Source organism: Acinonyx jubatus, chromosome D2 (genome assembly GCF_027475565.1).
Source record: "Acinonyx jubatus isolate Ajub_Pintada_27869175 chromosome D2, VMU_Ajub_asm_v1.0, whole genome shotgun sequence".
Classification (NCBI taxonomy): domain Eukaryota; kingdom Metazoa; phylum Chordata; class Mammalia; order Carnivora; family Felidae; genus Acinonyx; species Acinonyx jubatus.
In genome coordinates, this window is record NC_069393.1 from 13,539,527 (window position 1) to 13,556,504 (window position 16,978).

Here is a 16,978-nt window from a genome sequence, read left to right on the forward strand (position 1 = left end):
TTCTAGAGATTTCAACAGTGTAATTCGTCTCTTCTTTAAGATAGACAAGGATCTTTTTCTCTGTGGACTGGCATGCACAGAGATATAAAAAAATTTTGGGTATAGGCTTATCTTAAGACAGGAATTATATCCTAGTAATAGGCGGTGGTTGTGTTTATGCTCATAGAGCCAGGTTTGCATCTGGAAATGTTTGAATCCCTTCTTCTTTATGTCACTGTATTACTTAACATGTGAATAAGGGTGATGTTTGGGACATAGAGTGTGATTTTGTGGATGTTAATGCACCAAACAAGCCTCACTGAGGCCGTTTCATCACATTATTAACCCAAATATATGATTGTTAATGTGGTCCGAGCTTTGAATGTTATCAAAAGTGAACGTTAAGGCAAAGGAAGTCGGCGACCGAGTTATAGCAGGTGTTCTGTGTTCTGTGCAATGTCCGGGGGTAAAGAGATAGATTCATAAACACGCAGTTGGCCACATGTTCACTCCAGGCAGCAAGGTGAGTGGAGCAAAGGCGTGAAGGTACACAGAAGTGGCTCAGACTTTTGCAATAGAATTACTGAATAATATTAGTAATGGAAGGAGGCAGAGTTTTGATTAAAACAGCTAATTAGTGAAGAGACAAAATAATTGTGCGGGGTAACTGCTGATTTCATGGCTTGCTGCCCAAGAGATAATCCACTGTACTTTCGTGATAGACAAATAAGTCATCAAACCAATTAGCTTTATTTATTTTTTTGTTAAATTTTTTTTTCATGTTTATTTATTTTTGACAGAGATAGAGAGACAGAGAGAGACAGAATGTGAGCAGGGGAGGGGCAGAGAGAGAGGGAGACCCAGAATCCGAAGCAGGCTCCAGGCTCTGAGCTGTCAGCACAGAGCCTCACGAGGGGCTCGAACTCACAAACTGAGAGATCATGACCTGAGCCAAAGTCAGATGCTCAGCTGACTGAGCCACCCAGGCACCCCAAGCCACCCAGGAGCCCCCCGATTTGCTTTTTTTAAAGGACCAACCTTCAGGACATATGGGATTGATTTCCAGTGTCTGCAGAGTTAATATATACTGAATCACATAAAAGCAATTATGGCTGAAAATGTTGTGTATTTTATTCTAAGTCTTTGATAATTAGTTACCTACCTTTGGCACCTAAATTAACTCCTATTTATCAAGAATTGTCCTTAACCGGAATACTTCAACTTGTTTTTCTAGGATAATACTTCAGTATTTTTATGTACAGTATTTAATAATCATGGAGTTTGTTATTTTTGACAGTGCTACCCTAATGTCACCTTTGACGCAATATAGGCCCTTTACTGACATGAGGTTTATACTGAGGTAGAAAAATATCAAGAAGAAACATGCTAGGGGCACCCGGGTGGATCATTTGGTTAAGCGTCCGACTTCGGCTCGGGTCATGATCTCACAGTTCGTGAGTTTCAAGCCCCACATCAGGCTCTGCGCTGACAGCTCAGAGCCTGGAGCCCGCTTCGGATCCTGTGTCTCCCTCTTCCTCTCTGCCCCTCCCCTGCTTGCATGTGCTCGCGCTCTCTCTCTCTCTCTCTCTCTCTCTCTCTCATAAATAAACAACATTTTAAAAAGAAGAAACAGGCTAGTTAACACCTTATGTAAAAGGCAGTTTGTAATGTGAATATTTGTAATGCTCAATTTTCCACCAAAGGAGTAAATGTTTGTTTGAAGGTGCATAAAAGCCAATGAAAATATTAAAAGATGTAGTGAAGATTTGCAGTATGCATATGTATGAAACATATTAGCAAAATATATACCAATATAATAATATTCATACTATTAAAGTTAATATTAATTATACACTTTTAAGTATGGTAATTGCCTTAAAATGCAGTAGTTCTTGACTGTAGACCATTCCTGACCAGAGACTGATGAGAGCAAGTCAACCAGAAGTCTGTCTAGACATTAGCTGACGATATAAAGCCACAAGAGGCTGATATATTGTGAGCAGACTGAGATGTAACTGATAACTCACTTTTTCCTGGCACAGTAGGTTGCTGCATATAATTACCCTCACACTTCATCAGTCCTGAGAGGAAGGCCGGACACACCATAGGAAATTGGGGTCCCTGTTCTTAGTCAGGGTCCCATCAGAACATGGGAAAGCAATCAGCTTTGCGAATTGAGATATTAAGGCTTTTGGTTTGTTTTGTCGTTGTTTTTAAGCTTTTTTACCATTAGAATTCTGAAAAGAGTAGTTCAAAAATCATACATGGTCTTTATTAGATTAGCTTACCTTCACCTGGGTTTCACATTGGCTTGTATCTTATCAAATAACTCTTAAAATTAGGAGTCCTGGGGAGCCTGGGTGGCTCAGTCGGTTAACAGTCCGACTTCAGCTCAGGTCACAATCTCATGGTTCTTGAGTTCAAGGCCCGCATTGGGCTCTGTGCTGACAGCTCAGAGCCTGGAGCCTGCTTCAGATTTCTGTGTCTCCCTTTCTCTTTGCCCCTCCCCTGCTGGTGCTCTCTCTCTTTCTCTCTCAAAGATAAATGAACATTTAAAAAAAAATGAGAAGTCCTGGAACATCAGCAGACATTAAAACACATCTTGATATTAATCATCAGTAATGTAAGAGGGGAATGGCTAATAGGCAGACACTGATTAAAGTTGCCCATTTCATATTCCCAACAAACAAACTGCTCAAAAGGAGTAAGCCCTAAAAAGGTATTTACAAATCAGGGTTTCACCCCACCATCTTTAAGCATTGTTATAATGAATGAGTTTGTGATTGCATTTATAGCCTATCCATATTTGGGAAAATGCAGGATGTTAAGGGTTGCAACCAGTGGGTATGGAGTAAAACAGCTGGGATTCTGATTGTAGCAGACACGTATTGCTTGCATCACCATCAAATGAGATGAGGCTCCATCCATCAATAGTGAGAGAACTGGGTGAGGAGAACCTACCTTATCAGAGCAAAGGAGATTGTTTCTATTACCTATTACTAATTTATTTTCTAATGTAACTAGTTGTTACAGCTCATCTGTTCTGTGTGGAATCTAAATGTTTTCGGGGAACTTTATGTGCTCTTAATGGGATTCCCCCCACCTCCCCAAGACTGGTAAGAACGTTTTGTCCTTCCTTCGCACCTGGTTTTGGTGTAGCAAATACAGAAATGATGGTCCCTCTTTAGAGTTCCTGGTCCGTTAAAAGGGCGGGGTGGGGGTGGGTAGAGGGCAAAGTAAAATCGAGCACTGCAACGTAACACGTGCTGTCAGTTATGACGGTACCTATAAGGTCTTCCTGGCATGCAGAAGATGGTTCTCTGCGGGGAACATAAGCGGAAGGAAGCCCAGTATGTGGGCATGCACCAAGATGTTGCTGATACCAACCATGGAATACTGTCTTTTGTTATTTCAGCCGTATAACTGTACAGATAGTGGATCTAAGAAAGGGATTTCCATCCATGCCTCCAAGGTTTTTGTTGTTGTTTTTGTTTGCCTTTTTCATTTAAAGGGGGAAAAAGGTATTCAGACCCATGGATTTCTCAAAATAGACTTCTTTTGGGTAATTCATTCATTAAAAATCAGATACTAAAGTCATCCTTAATTTTACATCCCTTGTATTCAGTCTGCATTGAACGATGCAGGTTTAACTACAACAGAGAGTGGAACATCTAAGTTTTCAGGGAGAGCCCTTCAGTGAAAGCTTTGGGATAAAGCATTTTTAACTTCCAAGCAACCAAGCCAACTCTGTGAATGAGTATTAACCAGAACTCGCATATATGGAAGGGAGAGTTGTCCTCTCCACTATGGAGGAAGCATAGAGAAAACAGGGGAAAGGGAACAGTATGAAAAATCAAAAACGAATAGACAGGAAATAGCACAAGGAAGAAACCTTTGTAAAAAAGAGTGAGGCACCCGTGTAAGACACAAAAGCCTTGTAAGAGGAAAAATTCAGTTTCCAAATCTCAGCTCTCTCCTTGTATTAAATGCTATTTTTTCCTCTATTACTTGACATTGGTTTTCTTCTCCAGAGTTAAGACCACCTGGTTATGTGACCAAACACATTTGGGTGTTTGTGCTTCTCTTAATTATTATTCGGTCTGTGACACAAATTTTTATGTATCCACATCCTCAAGGCTTAAAAATAAACTAGGTAATAGCTCTAAACAAAATGTGGTAAGCCCCACCTTCCTAGTGATTTTTAAATCTCTCTCCTGGGTATGTGTACTGGACTAAATAGCTTTGTTACTTTTAAAAAACTAAAAAGTGAGTTAATAACTAGCTGAGCACAGAATTCAGGTTATAAGATATCACAATTATTCCAATAACACGGGGATAGATAAGTAGATCTGTAAGTAAGGAAACTAACAGGCATGTTAAACATTGGAGAGACTAAGATTGTGAAGTCCCCATCCTGGCTGACCACATGGATGCCATCTGTATATGGAAGCTAGTCACCAGGAAACTGACAACTTGACTGCACGAAGCTCTCTATTTATGAGAAGTCCAATGGATGTGTACAACTCACCCAGATCACGTCCCTAGACACTGATTTTTAGAAAGGATGGGAGAGGATTACTTAGATTCACATTCAGGGCTTGAAAACTAGGGAGAAACGGGAAGGTACTGAGAGATACGGAGTCTAATCGGAGCCGACTTCGGTAACCGGGCTGATCCCAGAACTGTCCCAGCAAAGTCATCAGGCCCCAGGCCAGGCCACAATATTGCTCACCTCGGGTTAGATGATGCAACGCCACACCAGGTACATTCCTGGATTTTTCAGGTAGTATAGCTTTAGGACAAAAACAATTCTAATACCGCAAGTTGAGACTTACCCTGTTAGCACTAACATTTTGAAATACTCCAAAACACTCTCACAACGTTTAACAGCATTCTTACTGACCCAAAATAGGATTTTGTATTTTAAACGGCTTACCAAAAAATGTATCTTCTAATTTTGAGGTAAACTTCTTTATTTTCTTACACAACCAAGAATCTTAAACTATCTTAGTACATTACCAGCTTAACAAGTCATATTTTAGTATTATGTGCAGTTGTCACATTGTTTTACTCACTATTTAAAAAATGTAGTTAACATACCGTAGACACTTAATATTGCTTATTCTTTGTAATCGTATTTGGTATAATATAACCATGTCCAGAGTTATTTTTGTATATTTACAGTGAATAAAAGTGAACAGACCCACTCCCCCCAACCCCCACCCCCATTAAAATAAAAAGGAAAACAGAGAAAAATACAAAGACAACAAGATGAAATAAGGTTCTGGGAGGGAAACCCTAATCATTCAAGTGTGGGGATGCAGCGGTCAGCTTTTTGCACCCATTCTCCATGCTACACAAAAACTTTGAGAATACTGCCAAACACTAAGACCTTTCAAGAAGCTCCAGTAGATTTCTGAATTTGTTCCTTTAAAATCAGGATGCTCTGCCTTTGCTCAGGAGGCAGCATGGCGATCTGATCTGCAGTCAGCTGGAGAACCTGCATGATCAGAGCTGCCTTCTCTTGATCCTGCGGAGTTACCTGGCTCTGCCCAGGGCTAAAACTGCTCGGCTGGCCTCCACCTTGCTTACCCGCCCCCTGCATGCCCACTCCTTGTATGCCCGCCCCCTGCATGCCCGCTCCTTGTATGCCCGCCCCCTGCATGCCCGCTCCTTGTATGCCCGCCCCCTGCATGCCCGTTCCTTGTATGCCCGCCCCCTGCATGCCCGTTCCTTGTATGCCCGCCCCCTGCATGCCCGTTCCTTGTATGCCCGCCCCCTGCATGCCCGTTCCTTGTATGCCTGCCCCCTGCATGCCCGCTCCAGGATTTCCCACCCCTGAAATGCTCGAGACCTGTCTGGGTCCCTGAGGACCACCTGCCCCCATATTAATGGGACCAGGACCCTGGATTCCCCCAGTCATAGGGCCTCTGGAGCTGGGGCCAGGGCCCCTTAGCTCCATTCCTCTTCCATCCATGCCTCTCGCTTCCATCCCTCTGGTTTCCATTGCACAGGTCTCCATTCCTCTTCTCTCCATTACTCGGGTCTCCAAGACTTCCGTCTCCATGGCTCGAGTCTCCATCCCTCGAGAATCTCTACTTCCTCTACCATCCATTGGGAGACCCCTTTGATCTATCATGGGTCCTCTGGGCTCTCCAATTAGCAGTCTGGGATCTGCTAATGGCCCTCCCCTCATCTCATGGGAGGAAGGGCCCCGGCCGTCGTGACCAGAGGCGTGGTGCATGGGGGGGCCCTGATGAGGTGGGCCAAGATAGCCTCTTGGCTCTACCTCCCCAGTGACTGAAAGCAAAGTCCCTCCACGGGGGTCGTTTGGAGCATCTCCTAACAGCCCTCGAGGAGGCAGTCCACCGGCAGTCATGGGTCCACGAGGTAGAGGAGCTCGGGGATCCGACATCTGCACCTGTCCCCGCTCTAAAGGCACTGGGCCGACGCCCGGCATCCCAACCTGGGGCTGCATTCCTCCCCCGGGAGTTAGGGAACCAGGCCCGGGTCCGGGAACCGCAGCTGGCATCGGCCCCGGGGCTGGGATCCCGCCCTGGATAGGGGTCTGCATCAGAGGAGGAATGTCTTTCACTGGCCGTCTGGCCATATGCTGCGGCTGAGGGGCTGGCGGGTTCTGCTGGTTCAGCAGGACACTGGGTCCCGGGCACAGCCCCGGGCCGGGGCCGGGGCCGGACACGGGCTGAGATTTGCCCGGGATGAGCGGGGTGACGTGGATCTTGCGGTGCAGGATTTTCAGAGCAATCTCCGGGTCCATTATTCTCATCACCACCTGGGCCTGCAGCAGCGCATAGGCCAGCTGGGGGTTCTGAAGCAGCATATTTCGCGCTTCCTGGTGGCTGTTCTGCACGCACAGCTTCATCTGCTTCATGAGCTCGAACATCTGCTCGGGGGGCAGACTGGCGACCGCCCTGGTGATGGACTCGGGGGCGTCTTCCGGGTCGATGGGGTCCCCGTAGGGCGAGTCGATGATGGGCGCCGCGGGCCCCAGGCTCTTGAGCTCCTCCTTGTTCTTCTCGCTGGCCGCGTTGTCCACCCGCAGCGCCCGGCCGCTGAACTCGCGCCCGTTGAGGTTGCGCATGGCGCTCAGCGCGGTCTCCTGGTCCTGGTACTCGCAGAAGCCATAGCCCTTGGGCTTGCCCGTCTCCCGGTCGTACACCAGCCGGAAACTGACCACAGAACCGACCTCCGAGAAAATGTCCTTCAGCTGCTCCTCGGTTGCCTCATACGGAATGTTCCCCACGAACACGGAACGCAGTGACCGATCCATCGCCGGGTCTCTCACCGCTAAACTCGACATGATTCCGGTTGGGCGCCCAGCGGAGAGCAGATTCTTTCCAAGAGTCGTCCTCTGGCGACCCACGCTTCCGCTGGGCACCGGAAGCGGCTCTCGGGCTCCGGGGCGGAACCCTCCGCGGGCCCGATCGAATCGTTCCGCTAAAGCCGCGGACGCCGCACCGCCTCTGTGCTCCCCTACCTACATTAGCTAATGCTTTGTGCCTCTGGCCTTTCGTGATTCTGCCAGTTCCTTATTTCCGAGAGGGACGATTCCCCTCTCGTGTCTCGTGAAGACTTCCCGCGGCCGGTGCAGGCTGACCACAGTCAAGATGGCCGCTCGGGCTTCACCATGGTAACCGGGAGCGGCCACCTCCCGTGACGTCAGGGGCGGTTTTGCTTCCGTTTGCCCGGCGGGAAACCGCCAACCGTAAACGGGTCTGGGCGGCGGCTTCTCTGTCCTGATGTTAGCGTGGCAGGTAGCCGACCCTCCTTCCTCCGCTTTATTTAAGCCCTGTTTAAAACCCTACCCGGGACTGCGGGGTAACAGCGTAGGCGTTTCCGAGCAGTTGGGGATTTGCTCCTTGAACGACAACAGCCACAGCCCCGTTTTGGAAAACATTTGGGGAGAATAGCTGCCGAGGCCCCGCTGTCGCCGGGGCAGGGGCTTCCAGGCGCCTCTGCGGCCGCGGGCGGCGACCCCGCGTGGGCCGCCCTCTTCCTTAGCGGTGTTAACCCACACGAACAGGCGCGATTCGTGAGCCAGCGCGGCTCGGGGCTGCAGAGCGCCAATGAGTCATTTCAGCCCCTCTCCCGCTGCAGGCTTTCGGATCGCTTCCGATTGCTGCAGACGGCTGGCGACGATTGCACCCTCACCCCGGTGCAGGGCGCGGCCGAGTGGCCGTCCCTGCTGCCGCTGTGCCTGCGGCGTTTAACAGGTGTTAGGCGTGGAGCTTGGGCCGGGCTAGGCCGTTTGCTAAGCGGTCGGGAAAGAGCAAAGCTGGAATGCCCTTTTCTTTTTTAAAGTAATGTCTACAGCCAGCGTGGGGCTCCAGCTGGAGCTCAAGGGGCGGGGAGTGTCGGCTCTCCCGACCAAGCCAGCCAGGCCCCCCCAAAAGCCACAGCATTCTTAACCAGGTTGGTCTGTCCTAGTTCCTGTGCGGCATCCCTTGTAGCAAGGAGGCACCTCCCAGGAGATGTACAGGTTTTTTCTTTATGGAAGGAGGGTGGGGCAAGAAAGCTGATGCCAGAGAAAGGGATTGTTCCAGACAAGGCTGTATCCTAGGGTCTCCTGGTGCAGATGGCCTCATCTCTCTTTGGCGGAGGGAGAGGACCCAGGGGACAGACTCCCTGGTGCTGACGGGAAGGAAAATTTCCTGGCTGACCCAGTTTCCTAGGGCTGCCTTCTTGGGGAGGCTGAAATTGCAATTAGATTATTACCCGGGTTTGGAAAGTCGGTCTAAGAGACACCATTTTAGGCCTGTGGTTCCCCCTCCCCCCCCCCCTTTTTTTAAATACAGTTTTACTTATTTTATATTTAAATATAAAAACTGATATCCAGTTAGGCTGTTGAAAACTTTTTAGTATGTGTGCAACTACTTGGGTGTGAAATCTACCTTTGCAATGACATTTTATTAGGTGTAAACATCAGGTATTTCTAGTTAAAATTTGGCATTCTCATGGAGATGGCCTGTATGTGCTTGAACATAGCTATTCACTAAACACATGATAACTCGTATCTGCAAGTGACCAAGTGTATTTATATCACTCAATAAAATCTTGCTGATGATGTCACGCTGGGTCCAAGGACCCAGAGGGCGTTCCCAAGACCAGCCAAGAGGGTCCTTGGCTTCATATAGGATGGAAATCAAACATGAGCCAGCAGGAGGTGAGAGCAGAGGTTACCGGAGGTACAGAGAAAGCAGTTACAGACGGAGCCCCTGGGAGACTCAGGAAGGAGCAGGGGTCTCGTCTTTGTTTGGGGTGTGGCATCCAGGAACTGGTGAGAACAAAGACGAAGGCCCGCGTGTTACTCCTTGGAGCCAGGGTCCCCGCGTGGGGACGTCCGGCTCCGTGGTCTGGAATTGCCCTGTGATGGCTTCTCTCCTGGTCCTTCCTCGGACGTTTTCTATTGTAGAGCAGTTATTGACTCCGTGTCCCTTACAAGGAGGACACACACTGTTCGCACCGTGCAGCGTGTGTGATGTGGGGGTGCCGGTCCTGGCAGGAACGCAAGCAGGAAAAGGAGCAAACAGCAGATTTGTATGGAGTCTTTCAGTTTCTCTGCCTCCCTCCCTCCTCGCCAAAGATACAGAACAGCCACCTGCTAGTAATGGTTGGTTTTTCCCTGTGATTCTTTTATAGGAGGTGAAGCAGGGTTGGGGTGGAGAAGTGTGTGTGTATTACATGTAGTAATCAGGATGGTAAGAGGTTGTTAGAATAAATTGTCAAGTTTGTGAGCGGTTGCATGGCTCGTCCGCCGGTTTCCTTACTGCTGTTGCCAGTGTCTTAAGGGCTGTCACCCCATAGCATGCATCAGAACCACCTGAACCCATGGCCCATTAAGTCAGGTGGCTGGGCCTCACCACCTCCTCTGAACATACTCCGTGTTTCTGGTGTGGGACTGGAGAGGTTGCACTTCTAACTGGTTCTCAGCCTCTGCTGAGGTCCCTGGTGTTGGGAGCCCCTTTTAAGAATCGTTGATCTGAACAACTGGACTTGAGGTGCTTTTGTTTTGTTGCTATCGAATACCTCTCTGTATGAGACACGGGAGGTCTTTCAAAAAAGCCTATTACTGTGTGAATGCTGACCTGGCATAGCTAGTACATGTTGATCCCACAGCAAAGATACCCTGGGCTCAAACAATGGGGGAGCAGAGTGGCTGAGGGAGTCTGGGGACAAACGAGCAGGGAGAAGCCATGACTGGAAGTGTATGCTTTCTGTCGTAGGTCTTCCACATTTTCCTTAGTCTTTTTGTTCCAAGCTAGAAGAATGGTTCGATATATCCCCTTCATAAAGGACCAGTATGATCGAGCACAATGCCCAGGACGCATAAACCAACATTTATTATTAGCTGAGTGGCCCAGAATTACTAACAGCTGTTAGAAACCTGTGGCTATTTCCTGGTACGTAGACATGGTTTTCACAGATGTACTTTGGAAGAACTACCATTTTATACTGCTTTCTTTGTTCCCATAATGCTTAAACTTTAGATATTTATAGCATGGCATATACTCCGAAGAAAAAAATGTGCCTGGTATCTTGCATGGTTAAGTGTTGATTCTTTCAGTAAATCAAAATACCATGTATATTAAGAGTAACTCTTAAACAGACACATCAGAACATATGGACAAATGGGGGTGTTCTTCAAACTAATCACCTTTGGAAACGATAAACTTAATCCATGGAGGTTTCCACTGTTCCAAGTGACTTTTAAGCTCCTATCCTGAAATTGTTTCAGGGCTCCATTTCTAGGTCATACTGGAAAGCTGATACCTTAACTCAAAAGTGTACCTTGTTTTTGACAAAGGACAGAGTTATGCAACTAAATCAACTCTCCTTCGGACCAGAGTTGGCAAAAATGTGGTATGTAGCTATTTCCAAATAGCAAAACTTACATCACAATGCGAAGATTCTGCAGACTTGGAGAGTAGTACAAAGGATTCACCATAGATTAAGACAGATTCCAAAGAGAGTTACTAAAATATATATTTTTTAATTATAACTGGCGTTTTTGAAACAAGTGTATGGGCCGGCCCTCCAAGGAATAATAGATCAAATATATTCCTCCACAAAGTCCTTCCTGACCTTCCTCCTCCTTCCTCTAGGTTGGAAATGAGTTCATTTGCCTTTGCATATAAACCATCCCTTATCCCTTTCTGATGATAGTAACTCTTCTGCCTGTTAGTAGAATTATTATTTTCCTTCTAAACTATAACATCGTGCAAGGAAAGAGCTAGATTCCCCTTGTCAATTAACAAAATGCCTTATATTCTTTAATTCCATCAACATTTATTCTAGGCACTGGCAATACAGCAGTGAGAAAGACAAAGACATTCCACTAGAACAGAGGTTCTCTGAGTGTGGTCCCTGGACTAGAAGCATGAGCATCACCCAGAAACATGTGGGAAATGCTAAAATTTGGGGCCCTACTCTACGACTGCTGCACCAGACTCTCTTGCGAATGGGGTGTCTTTACAGAAATCTGGGTTTTAGTAAGCTCCCCCAGGTGATTCTGATGCAAGCTAAAGTTTGAGAACCACTGAACTCAAGGGAGACAATCATAGATAGACACATACATACATACATACATACATACATACAGAGGTATGTACATTGTCCTTCTTCACTGTATCTTCAGCACCTAAGATAGAGCTTAGCACAGGTGGGTGCCCATTTTATTTGTTGAATAAATAATGGGAAGTGACCTTAGACACAACCTTTCATTTTACACAAGAGGAAACCCATGGCATTAACCATGTCCCCAGCCGGAATGGGGACCTTGTTGTTTTATTCTTAGGTCCCCAGTACTTAGTGTTTGATAAAACAGATACATAATGAAGCATGCAGAGGAATCGATAAGGTCTAGATCATCGAGGGAGATTCCCTGATGGAGCTGGGGTTTAAGGGACGGGTTATGATCGGGTATGTGTACACAGAAGATGAAGGGAAGAGAGCCAAAGCATGAACAGATAGAAATAGTCAAAACACTTTTCGAAGCCTTCACAGGAAACTAAAACATAGTTGGTAGTATTGTGATAAAAGATGGTCTTTGGGACAGACTGTTAAAAGATTTCGAAGATGAGATTTATGAGGCTAAACTAGATGGGTGTGTGAGTCTGTGGGCTTTCTTCCTTCTTTCTGAAACACGGACACGTAACAGTAAAGGTTTAAGAACACCAGTCGCGTCCATTCCTTCTTCACGAGCTCTTTTGCACCCAGACTCTGATTTTGAACATTTATATTTTATTTAAATATTTATTTCTTTTGAGAGGGAGCGAGAGCATGCACGTGCCCTCCAGCAGGGTGGGACAGAGGGAGAGAGAGAGAGAGGGAAAGAGAGGATCCCAAGCAGGCTCCGCGCTGTCAGCACAGAACCTGACTCAGGGCTTGATCCCACGAACCGTGAGATCATGACCTGAGCTGAAATCAAACTGACAGAGCCACCCAGGCACCCCTAAAATTTTTATTTTTAATCAAAGTATAGTAGGCATTTAATATTAGTTGCACATGTACAACATAGTATTTCAACAATTACGTACGTTATGAAATGCTCACCGTGAAAAGCAGATTAGCATCTGTCACCAAAGTTACCGCTGTGCTTCACACCCCTGTGCCTTATTTTGTAGCTGGAAGTTTGCGCCTCTAGATCCCCGTCACCCGTTTTGTCCGCCTCCACCCCCCACCCACGACTTGGCTACCTGTATCTGCTTCTCTTTTGTTGTTCTTGGTTGTTTTTTAGATTCCACACATAAACAAAATCATATCGCATCTGTCTTTCTCTGTCTGACTTATTTCACTGATCATCATACCCTCTCCAGACTCTCTTTTTTAATCCCCTATAATCTTTCATCAGAAGAGGGGTAGTTACTCTTCCTGCCTTTAACATCTGCAGTCTGGCTTCGTTCTCTTCCCTTGCCTCCCACCCTGCTCTGCTCACTGTTGTGTTAGGGATGTCTTCTCTGTCCCTTCTCATCTTCCTGTGTCTAGATCCTTTCTGTCCTTCAATGCTCACTTCAGAGACTTCCTTCTTAAGTACTGGCTGAGCACCCAGCATCTTCCACCTTGTGTGTCTTCTGCTGAGATTTTGGTACCTTGTAAGCCCAGAACCCGTATCTGACTTTTATTCTTCACATTGCCTACTCCAGTGCCTTATAGATTCCAAGCACTCAGAGGATGTTTTAAAAAATACAAGAGGGGCGCCCGGGTGGCTCAGTCAGTTAAGCATCCGACTTCGACTCAGGTCATCTCATAAAGGTTTGTGAATTCAAGCCCAGCGTTGGGGCTCTGTGCTGACAGCTCAGGGCCTGGAGCCTGCTTCAGATTCTGTATCTCCTTCTATCTCTGCCCCTCCCTGCTCATGCCCTGTCTCCCTGTCTCTCAAAAACTAAATTAACATTAAAAAAATTTTTAAATTAATACAAGATCATCTTACAATAACAGATTACATATGTTAGCCAAATAGTAATGTAATGCTTTTAGTTCACAAAACACTTTTCTTCGGGCTCCCACATCAGGTTTTGAACACCAGTCACATGAGGTACATACACTTGCATCCTGATTTTAAAGATGTAGAAACGTAAGGGACTGTTAACATAGAACTTTACGTAAAGGTAGCCTCATTTAAAATCCAGATGCCATTCATAAAAGCTAACACTGAGCACTAAACAGCAAGGAGGCCCTCTGATAAATGCTGTATAACATACAATGTCTTAAATAAGACCTAGTATTTTCCTTTCAAAAACATTTCCTTTCAACCACCTTCCTGGTCCAGGCAGGTCATGCTATCAGTTTACAGCTAAGGGAAGTTCACTGCTGTGACCACGTTAACTGGCAGTGGCAGGATTCGAACCCACATCGTGTGACTCAAGAACTCACGCTCTTAAATTATTCCATTAAACGAGCTTCCGGAGGTTCATGGCGAGCAAGTAGCAGAGGTATAGCCCGAGACCAGGTCTCCTGATTTGCAAATCCCTGTTTCACAACCAGTGTAGTAATCATGGGCTATCAAGGCCTGCACTCCAAATACCTTGGCCTTTTTCCTGATTATCCTTGAGTGTAACTAATTGCAATTTCGACATCACAATCAGTGCTGTGGCGACAGATGGACCATAAGGTCTAAAAACTAAAGCGGTTGAGAAAATGTTTCCTTTTTCTATTTGCAGGGCTGTAGTGAAACCTCACATAATGGATTTTTTTTAAAGCTTCCAGTTAGATAGGTAATAAATGCACTTTTCGTAAAATGAGAACCCAAATTTCTCAATCCCAAAATTAGGTTTGTCTGTGACATCTTCCCCAATTATTTTTTTTAACTTTTATTTATTTTAGGTAATTTTGTCCCCAACGTGGGACTCGAACTCACGACCCTGAGATCAAGAGTTGTATGCTCTACTGACAGAGCCAGGCAGGCTCTGTCTTGAGACCCACTTGAGTCTCTAAATGTATTTAATATGCAACAACATATAGAGGAATACGTGGTAAATTCTATTTATGCATGGGATGAGTTGCTTTTATTCGCAAGAGGAAGATCCCCTGAATTTGGAGCTGCTGGGAATATAGCATCCCAGGATTAGAGGCTTGGGAGAGGCAAACATTCTCCCTGGAGGGGATTGTGTGGGCCAGTGCTTTTTTCTGTTGTTTAAGAGATGAAGGAAATGAGGCCCAGGGAAGACAGGAGACTTGACAGGGTTGGATGCCCAGTTACTGGCCAGCCTAGCATGTAATGGGGTCTTGATAGTCCAGTTTCCCGTGCAGAGGCAGTGAGGTGAAGGGTTAAGAGCACAGACTTGGATGTCCAGGAGGCTTGGGTTGCCTGCCTGGTTCAATAAGTATTGTGGAGCCTGAGAACAGTTACCCCTCGATGCTGCAGTGTCTGTTAAACGGGAATTCCGTCCCCTCTGTGGATCGTCGTGTGGAACATAGGGCGTGCTTATTTTTATCACTGTGTACAGCAATTATTATTCTACATCTATTATATAGAACTTGTAGTGGTAGATAAAGCATCATAAGTGCAAAGAGACTCCAAGTTTAGTCTACTGCTATTTACTTTTTAGTCTCCTCATTTGTGTCTTCGAAGGGGTTGGACTGGGTGAACTCATGGTCTGTTGTCAAATTATCTTGTTTTAAAAATTTGAGCTCACATCATTTGACTCAAGAACTCAAGCCCTTAAACTGCTATTCCATAAATGAGTTGCTCAAGGACGCGTCGCTCGTCAGCGGGAGGGCTCCAGCCTGAAACCAGGTCTCCTGATATTAAAACTTCTGCGTGGATAGCGTTGCCATTGTAACCGGTGGTGGATTTGTAGTTGAACATGAGCGCGTTCTAGGCTCAATCCCATCAGACACTTCACTGAGAATTTGAGTGATCCATGCGGCGCTCACTGGGTTCTTATACTAAGCCCTGAAATGTACTCTTCAAATATTTAGTTGGCTGAGATTCCATTTTTTCATCTTCGTTAGAAGGGCCTGCCTGAACTTTGACCGTGGAGGACCGTGCACTGGGCTGGCACACAGGATACCTGTCTGAGCGTACAGTCACGTTCAGGATGTCGTTAGCGCTGCGCCTTTCGAGCGTGCCCTTACAGACACAGGCCATTCATTCAAACCCGGGAGGAGCATAACTAATTGGACAAGAAGCGGAGCTCCCTTATTCTGGCTTCAGGCTGTCACCTGAAAGGACAGAGGGAGGAAGTATCCTCAAAGACTCTGGAAAAGTACAAGCCCCGAAACCAGGTCCCGACTAAAGACATCCTGTTTAAGATGAACAACTCACGAATCTTTCTTCCTGTGACCAGAACGATCCAATACCCAGCTTCAGAGAAACGTCTGAGCTTCCGAATTCGCTTCCGAAGCTGGCCCTTTCTGAGGCTCGGCTGGCCTCTCCAGTGAGCCTCTATTTATGCCAGGTTACAGGAAAGTGGCTTTTTGGAAATATTTGAAGGAGGCCTCAGATTGTTGAAGACAACAAAGGCTAGTGTGCCAGAATGAACTTGGGGCTTATTATCACATTTGAACGGTCCTTGAGAAACATTATGTTGGCATGCTAATTTCTTTCTTTTTTAACTTTTTTTAAATGTTTGTTTATTTTTGAGAGAGAGAGAGAGAGAGAGAGAGAGAGAGCATGAGTGGGGGGAGGGGCAGAGATATTGGGAGACACAGAATCCAAAGCAGGCTCCAGGCTCCGAGCTGTCAGCACAGAGCCCGACATGGGGCTCGAACTCAAGAACTGTGAGATTCTGACCTGAGCCGAAGTCAGTTGCCCAACCGACAGACCCCCTAGGCGCCCCAGCATGTCAGTTCAGGTTTGCCATCAAACAAGTCTATTCTCCAGGGTCAGAAATGAGATAAAAATGTAAAATCTGATGTTCCTAGGAATGCGATCCCTAGCACCTCCTGGTACAACTCCAGACACCGTGTCCAACCGTGGGAAGTGAGGGGTTGGGGGTGGTATTGTAACGATACTCTGCTGTCACTTCAGGCTGCGGCTGCCACCACCAAATACCCCAGATGGGGTGGCTTAAACAAGCCCAAATTTTCTCACAGCTCTGGGGGCCGGAAATGTAAGATCAAGGTGCCGACACATTTGCTTTCCCTGGTGGCCTCTCTACTTGGCTCGCACGTGTCCTCACGTGGCCTTTTCTTCATGTGTGCAAACCCCTCGTGTGCTTTTCACTTCTTATGAAGACCAGTCATGTGGGACTAGGGCCCCACATGTGGGACTAGGGCCCCCTTACCAGCCTCATTTACCTTAATCACCTCTTCAAAGGCTGTGTCTCCAAATATCCAACATGGGAGGTTCGGGCTTCAACATATGAATTGGGCTGAGGGGAGGAGAGAATGGACCCAGTTCAATCCCTGACATCCCATAAGGCATAAGAAAAGAAGGAAGAAAAGAAAAGAAGGAAGGCATAGGTGGGACACCTTTAGGACGCACTCTTCCCATTCTCTCTCTCTCTCTCCTCCCCCCCCCCAACTCCTCATTTCT

General features: G+C 46.6%; 2 protein-coding genes across 5 annotated transcripts in view; one reads left to right on the top strand and one right to left on the bottom strand.

Moving 5' to 3' along the window:
• PRKG1 (protein kinase cGMP-dependent 1) overlaps nt 1-16,978 on the top strand; it is a 1,240,511-nt gene that overhangs the window by 684,209 nt on the left and 539,324 nt on the right. The gene's annotated exons all lie outside the window — the stretch shown is intronic.
• On the bottom strand, nt 3,580-7,626 carry CSTF2T (cleavage stimulation factor subunit 2 tau variant). Its single transcript, XM_027049869.2, has one exon. The coding sequence runs from the start codon at nt 7,298-7,300 to the stop codon at nt 5,375-5,377; it is 1,926 nt and encodes a 641-aa protein (XP_026905670.2). The 5' UTR covers nt 7,301-7,626; the 3' UTR covers nt 3,580-5,374.

Excerpts from the sequence above, each read along its gene's own strand:
- CSTF2T (XM_027049869.2), bottom strand. The coding sequence starts at position 7,300 with ATGTCGAGTTTAGCGGTGAGAGACCCGGCGATGGATCGGTCACTGCGT.